This window comes from Tasmannia lanceolata, unplaced genomic scaffold (genome assembly GCF_043159265.1).
Source record: "Tasmannia lanceolata isolate RefF3 unplaced genomic scaffold, GAP_Taslan_0.1 ptg000013l, whole genome shotgun sequence".
Lineage (NCBI taxonomy): Eukaryota > Viridiplantae > Streptophyta > Magnoliopsida > Canellales > Winteraceae > Tasmannia > Tasmannia lanceolata.
The window spans coordinates 37,703,986-37,711,058 of record NW_027518690.1 but is presented as its reverse complement, the minus strand read 5'-3'; the positions used below and the strand labels follow the sequence as shown (position 1 = coordinate 37,711,058).

General features: G+C 37.3%; 1 protein-coding gene across 1 annotated transcript; it reads left to right on the top strand.

The window, feature by feature from the left end:
- Positions 1–5,400: 5,400 nt before the first annotated feature.
- LOC143891211 (zinc finger BED domain-containing protein RICESLEEPER 1-like) lies at positions 5,401–6,266 on the top strand. Its single transcript, XM_077395841.1, has 2 exons — positions 5,401–5,936; positions 6,164–6,266. The coding sequence occupies exons 1-2, from the start codon at positions 5,401–5,403 to the stop codon at positions 6,264–6,266; spliced, it is 639 nt and encodes a 212-aa protein (XP_077251956.1).
- Positions 6,267–7,073: the final 807 nt, after the last annotated feature.

The following is a 7,073-nucleotide window of genomic DNA, read 5'->3' as shown; positions in this document are numbered from 1 at the left end:
GGAAAGTCCGGCCATGCAGAGTCAATATCCAACATTTTTTATGCATAGCTTGGATGAGTTAGGGTTTCTACCTGCTTTGAGTAGATTTATAGTGAAACTAGGCAGATAGTTGTAGTTGATGCATGTGTTGAGTAGATTTATAGTGTTTGAAGATCTGTATAACTTTCAGCTGTAAAATTTGGATGCCTAATGATTGTTTGCGTTTTGAGTCCCTTGCTGATTTAGCTCTTTGCAGGAAAATTCTGAAAAAAACATTATAGATCTGTTTTTCTTTCTTCACAGGATTTTAGGTTTTATTTCTCGTTTCTTTTTTACGATTTATGTATTTTCTTGATAATCTTGTGTTGGAAAGCTTTCTGCTTTACTGCTTTGTTTTTGTGAGGATTGATGGCTAGCCTTGGTTGCTGTTGGTGTTTCTTAAGGTGGATTTGAAGGTCGAAGGGAAGGGTTAGGGTTTCTGTTGGTGGTATTGAGTTTCAACTTTCAAGAGAAATTTGTACTTCTAGTTTGGGTCTCTCTGCTTCTCTCTATCTGAGATTCTGAGGTAATACATCTGCTTCTCATTCAGTGCTTGTTCAGTTGTTCTCATCCTTTGTAGTCACATATTGCTTTCCAAGGTTTATTATTTTGTATATTTAGCTTTCTAGGATTTTTAATTTCCATTAGATTACCTATCATGCTGATATGAAGACAAATATGGTGTTGTGAATTGTGATTCTTTGAATCTACATTTTCTTCTAACAGGCAACAATTGTATTGTAAGCCCAATGGTTTTTACCTTGGCATTCCCATCTTGTTTTGATGATTCCAATACACAAGTGATCATTTATCACTAATGTGTTTGAATGTCTAAGTTGTAGATTATGATAAAGTAAGATCAAGGATGCTTGGATTGAAGGCCAAGAAGCTCACATTGGACCACCAATTGGAAGGCCAAAGTCATCAAGCAAGAAGTCATGAAGACTTGAAGACATGAAGAAATTCATATTGAAGACCATTTTTTGTCTTTTAGAATGTATTTGATCCAAACCTAGATTAGGCTTTTAGAGGCATAATTAAGTTAATCTCACACACCCTAAATAAACAAGTGATTGTATTTGTGGAGTTCCAAGACCTTGGAACCCTCATAGTAATCCCATCATGGTTGAGAACTGGAAGCCCAAAACAGAATTGAAAATCTGCTCTGCATAGGCTTCTCGGAACTCCGAGAAATGGTCCAGTAGACTTTTTCCAACTTCTGTGTGGCTTCTCGGAACTCCGAGAATTATTCTCGGAACTCCGAGAACACTCCAACGGTCTGAAAAAGAGCCTTTTGGAATTTTGCTGGAATTACCGTAATGCCACTGAACGGTCATATTTTGTTTTTCCTATAAATATGGGTGTTCTAAACATACAAACCATCGATCCTAACACTCTTAAACTTCATTTGAATATCCAAGAGTGAATCAAACTTCAATTGTGCCTCTCATCACCATCTTTAGGATTTGGATCATAGGCTCAAATTTGTACATCCATTTTGTAACCCTTGTGAGGGATTTTTCGTTTCTTTCTTTCAACCTTCGAGTGTTGTATTCGGGCGAGTATTCGGAGAAGCGGAGCCCATTCTCCGTGGTGAGGATAGCCACCGAGGTTAAAGCTATTGGGGTGAGGATAGCCACCAAAGTTAAAGCTATTGTAATTGGCATTCGATCTTCGCCAAGGTTAAGAAGATCAAATAGTGAAGCCATCAACGGGTTTGGTTGGTGGAGTGGAGTAGGCCTCGGATTTGAGGACCGAACCACTTTAAATCTCGGGTGCACTCTTTCTATCTCTTTGCTCTCTTATTTGCATTGCACCATTAGATTTAACTTGTATGCTTGAATATTGATTCTTGATCTCTTAATCTTAAAATCGGTTTAAAAGATTTTAAATTGGTAGATTCTATTTCTTAAAACAACCATATTCTCCCTCCTCATTGTGTTGCCATTCTAGTATAACTTGGGACCCCCTACATCGGATTTTCATGTATAATGTGTTTTCTTCTGTTACAGTTACAGATATTGAATTATGCAAAGCATGCCATTTTGGGGACTTCGGGTTGAGCTTTTACCTTAAAATCCAGTAGGGTTCACTGGTTCAGATTGATTCCTATTCTTTTTTAGCAAAAGCTCAACCCAACCTGACCCATGTTCCACCCCTATTTAATTATTTATTGTTGTTCTTCGATGTGAAGATTTCTTTGATTTTTAAGTTTCAATATAGGGTTCTTACTTCTTTATTGATTTTCTTGACTGTTCCACCATAGATTCATTTACCGCGACCTCGAGCCACCACTTAAGGAGTCAAGGGGCAGTTAGTTATCATCATTCTATCTTCTTTGGCTCTTTGTTATTGGGTACTGATGAGCACATTTATGTGTAAATGGTAGGGGTTAAAAGCATGTAATTTTCTCATTTAAAGCGGTGCTACTAAGGTATTTTCATTATTTTTGGTGTTTCAGGTTATTTTCTGGATGTCCACAGAAAATACAGCTAATGAGATGGAGTTCCACAAAAAGATATCATTTTGCAGCTACAAGTAAAAATTCCGATGATTCGACGCTAACCGAATGAGAGAAGGGTCCATCGAGTGAATGATTCAGATGATCCCAATTTAATTTTGAACTTTCCATGATTGGCCCATTGCAAAGATTAGAGGAATGATCAGTTGATATCTTGGCCATTAAAATGGATGATCCAAAGTAAGCATGTGATAGGCTACAATTTTGATGAATCAGATCATCCTATTTTCTAATTAGATTGATGGTCTAGATCAACCAATGGAAATGGGTTTGGGCATAATTCAAGTGATGAGAGGGCACGACCCATTTGTATTGAAGGCCATCTAATGGACGGTTAGAATACCCTATGAAGTGGGCACGAAATTTGGGTTAAATGTTATCCATGCAATGATGGGACCCACTTGATATCAGCCCACGTTTTTTTTACACCCCTTTTTATTACCAGGGACAACTAGTGTAAGTGTATCAATGGTATATGGGTGTCCCTTGTGATAAAAGGGGCGTAAATATCACTTCCCTTATTTATACAATAGTGGGACCCACCTTGATTTCCACTTTTGTTATACACGTTTCCTCACAAACAGCAGCATGCTATTTTGGCTCTCATGTTGGGCTTAAAAATATATATATATTTTATATTACAAGTGCATGCAGGCTGTGGGACCCACTTATACTCTTGGATAGCAGCCCAACGTTTTCACATTCCAATTTAAAATTAGCAAGAATTGCAAGAAGTGGGACACATATGGAAGTTTTTTTTTTTAACAAGGCAGCACACCCACGTTTTGGCATATTGCCAATTTCAAAACAGAGCAACTCACGTTTTTGAGTTTCCAAATCAACTTTCCTGTTGCTATACACATACTTGGGACTATCTTCATGTCTAAATACATGCATGCAACTTTCTATTTTAGCCACAATCCCACCGACCTCTTGCCTATTCACTGATTTTTACATCTTGCCAAAATTGCCACTTTGGTTCTCACGTTTGTGGTCCAACAATAGCAGTTTCTAAATTCTAAAAGTGGGACCCACGTGTTATTGTGCATGTGAATGGTGGCAACTTTCCAAATAGGTACAGCATGTTATTTTATTTTATTTTAGTAGCCACGTTTTGGACGTTTTGGGATGAAGCAAGAAATAGTATTTTCTATATGCATGCATGCATATGTGGGACCCACTTGGAATTTCATTCACATACTTGCTCATTACACAGCAGCCCATGTTTCCTTTTGTTGAGAAATAGTATTTTCTATTTTATGTGTATGGCAAATATATACAATAAAAGTGGGACTCACCACCAAAGTGAAGAAGAAAGTTGCTCAAAAAGTTCACTCATTCCCACGTTGAAAAGTCAAAAAGAAGAGAGAAAATTACAAAACCAAGGTATAAAGTTGGTGAAATTATGAAGAAAGGAAAGAGGAAGTTTGCTATTTCCAACAAATACTCAAAGTCACAAAATTGCAAACTACAGGTGGTGATTTCCAAAATTACAATACACTTTCCAAAAGTTAGTGTTTCTCTTGAGTGTTGAAGATAGAAAGGAAAAAAAAAGTATTATATGGAAGACAACTCTCTACACTCTTGGCTCTCATTCTCTTTACACATTCTCTACACTCTACTCTCTCTTTTTCTCTCCACTACTCTCAAGCTCTCTCCCTTAGGTTTTCTTGTTCTTTCTTTTTCTTTTTCTTTTCAACTCTCAATCTAAGGCATCATCATCCACCATTCAAACTCAAGGTGACATTAAAGCTTGAAGGAGGAAGATTCAACCAAAGTTGGAGGAGAAAAAGACTAAGTTCTATTTAATTTTTGTTATTTATTTTAAGTTCAATTTGATGTAATTTTGTTTCAATTCAAGTTAGTGAAGAAGTAATTAGCTTTTGTTTAATTTTCTTTCAAGTTCTATATGGCAATTCTTCTCCCATCTATCTCGTTTATTTTTGTTTTTCTTCCCTTCTTCATGAGTAACTAAATCCTATTTACTTAGGGTTTAGTTGAAACCATGGGGAAGGAGAAATATTTATAATTAAATCAATCTACTCAATTGAAAAATTGTGTAGGATTTTGTGTTTGAAAAATCCCAATCATTCATGCCATTGGCTTTCCCCTTTCGTATGAATGATTGTTGATTAACAAATATAAAGTTCTATATAATCAATGTAAATTGGAGAGTGGATTTGATTAATTACTTATAAGGAATGACATCCATTTGATCTTATTCCTTATTGACTAGTTAATCGAATTTTCAACCCAATTCAAGAGTTGTTTTAATTAATCAATTTAATCCAAACCCATGGTGGATTCTAACCCTAAGTATTCTCTTATATTAAATTAAAGTTTTTACACTATTCCAAATTACTTTTGTAATTTTTCAATTTACTTAAGCCCTTAGAATTTTAGTTTTCTAATTAGATTAGATAAGTAGTTAATAAAGATCATTAGAATTTTGGTACACTTTGCCTAAATTAAGATTTTCAAATCAAGATCGTAGTTGAATTTGATTCTTAGATTGAATAGAATACACGCTTATATATAGTGTTGGCTCCGAGGTCTAAGTCCACGGAAATCCTGAGTCCATTCCAGGCAACATTATATCATAACTAGTATTCTAATCGGTACAAGAATAGGATTGACAACTAGATTTCTCTTCCCTGAGTTCGACCCGTATTTACACGATCCGTGCACTTGCGGTTATTTAATTTCTCAAACAGGTACAAAGGTAACACTTAATCACTTATGACTCATCTCAGGATAGTGATATTTGTGTTGGGTATCTTGCTTTTGCTGCGTATCTTATTTTCTCACCCCTAGTCTTATACTCTTATTATCTTATTTCTATAATTCTATTTTTTCCGTTGATGTCGCAAGAAGGAGAAGCTCCTAATGTTATTTCTAGCGAGCAATCATCAAACCCCACAAACACAAACCAAACATTTGGGACCGTACAGAAGAGAAAGACGATGAAGTCAAGGTCAGATGTGTGGGACCATTTTACAAAATTTGTTAATGAGGTGGGTGAACATAAGGCTAGTTGTATGTATTGTGAGAGGGAGTTTTGTTGTGATCCGAAGAAAAATGGAACGCCCTCACTTAAGAATCACATCACTGCATGCAAAAAGTTCCCTGGCAATATGAACACATCGCAGTCACAGTTGAATTACCAGCCGATCAAGGGTCAAGAGGGAGATGGTAGTGGCACCCTTTCTATTTGGAAGTTTGACCAAGAGGCCATTAGAAATGCCTTAACCCGTATGGTACTTGTTGATGAGCTTCCATTTAAGTCAGTGGAGAAGGAAGGGTTTAGACATTTCGTATCAATTATATGCCCTCGGTTTCATATTCCATCACGTTCGACGGTTGCAAAGGATTGCTATCAATTCTTCGAGGAAGAGAGGTCGAAGTTGAAAAAGTTGTTTAAAACTCATGTCAAAGAATTTGTCTCACTACAGACACATGGTCCTCTCTACAAAGAGTTAACTACATGTGTCTCACGGCTCATTACATAGATAGTGATTGGAAATTGCACAAGAAGATACTTAACTTTTGCCCAATTTCTAGTCATAAAGGTGAGGCTCTTGGTAAGGCCGTTGAGAAGTGCCTTCTTTATTGAGGGATTGATAGGGTGTTCACTGTTACTGTGGACAATGCTAGTTCAAACGATGTTGCGGTTGGATACTTGAAGAGAAGACTTGTCAACTGGGGGTCTGTGGAACCCGATCCCTAGGACGGTGGGCGAGGGACACGAGATCCCACGTCAGTCCTCTAAGATCTCCACAATGCGAAGGAGAGCTTTACCAAGGAACTCTCGAAATGGTGCCACTCACAGCATGGGTGGCGATATAAATGAGATACCTCTCGATTCAAGGACTAGGCCGGAACCAAGATGTACCTATAACAAAGAAGAGTCGTCATCCAAGGAAGTAGGCCTTGGATCCCATGAAATACTCTGTTGCAACGGATAACCAAAGATACAAAAGTCCATGCCTGATGATGAATGGGGAAGGTGTTAAGCGCCCCCAATTCGGCCAAGTGCAAGCACCTGGTCTCTTATGCCATTTTCAATTAATTTTGAAGAGTTTTGGGCTAAAATCATGTGAAATGGGAACGAGTATCCCCGAGAAAACGTCTATCTAAGCATGCATGACCCGGGGATGGGCAAAAGAAAATAAACATCCAAATCCTAACTCACCGCATCTAATCCTAACTCATCACATATAGGAAAGCAGTAACATCCACACGCACAGCTACAGCTAAGCAGATAATCAAGATAAGATGAATAAATGCTACAACTAAGCAGGTGAGAGGACAGATAAGCACAATAGTAAACTACCAAAGCAATAGAACAAACACACTATCATGCGAGCATATGTAAGAGATAATGCTAAGAAAATAATAATCAATCTCATGCTAGAAAAGTAAGCAAGCTAACAGTAGCACATAAGAAGTCAAAGATAAACACACAATGAGCTAAAAGATACAGGGAAAGAAATGAATCGGAAAATCAACGGTACATGAGGACCGAGGATTCCAG

Excerpts from the sequence above, each read along its gene's own strand:
- LOC143891211 (XM_077395841.1), top strand. The coding sequence starts at position 5,401 with ATGTCGCAAGAAGGAGAAGCTCCTAATGTTATTTCTAGCGAGCAATCA. Across the intron at positions 5,937-6,163 it reads CAATTCTTCGAGGAAGAGAG|GGTGTTCACTGTTACTGTGG; the intron begins GTCGAAGTTGAA and ends AGGGATTGATAG.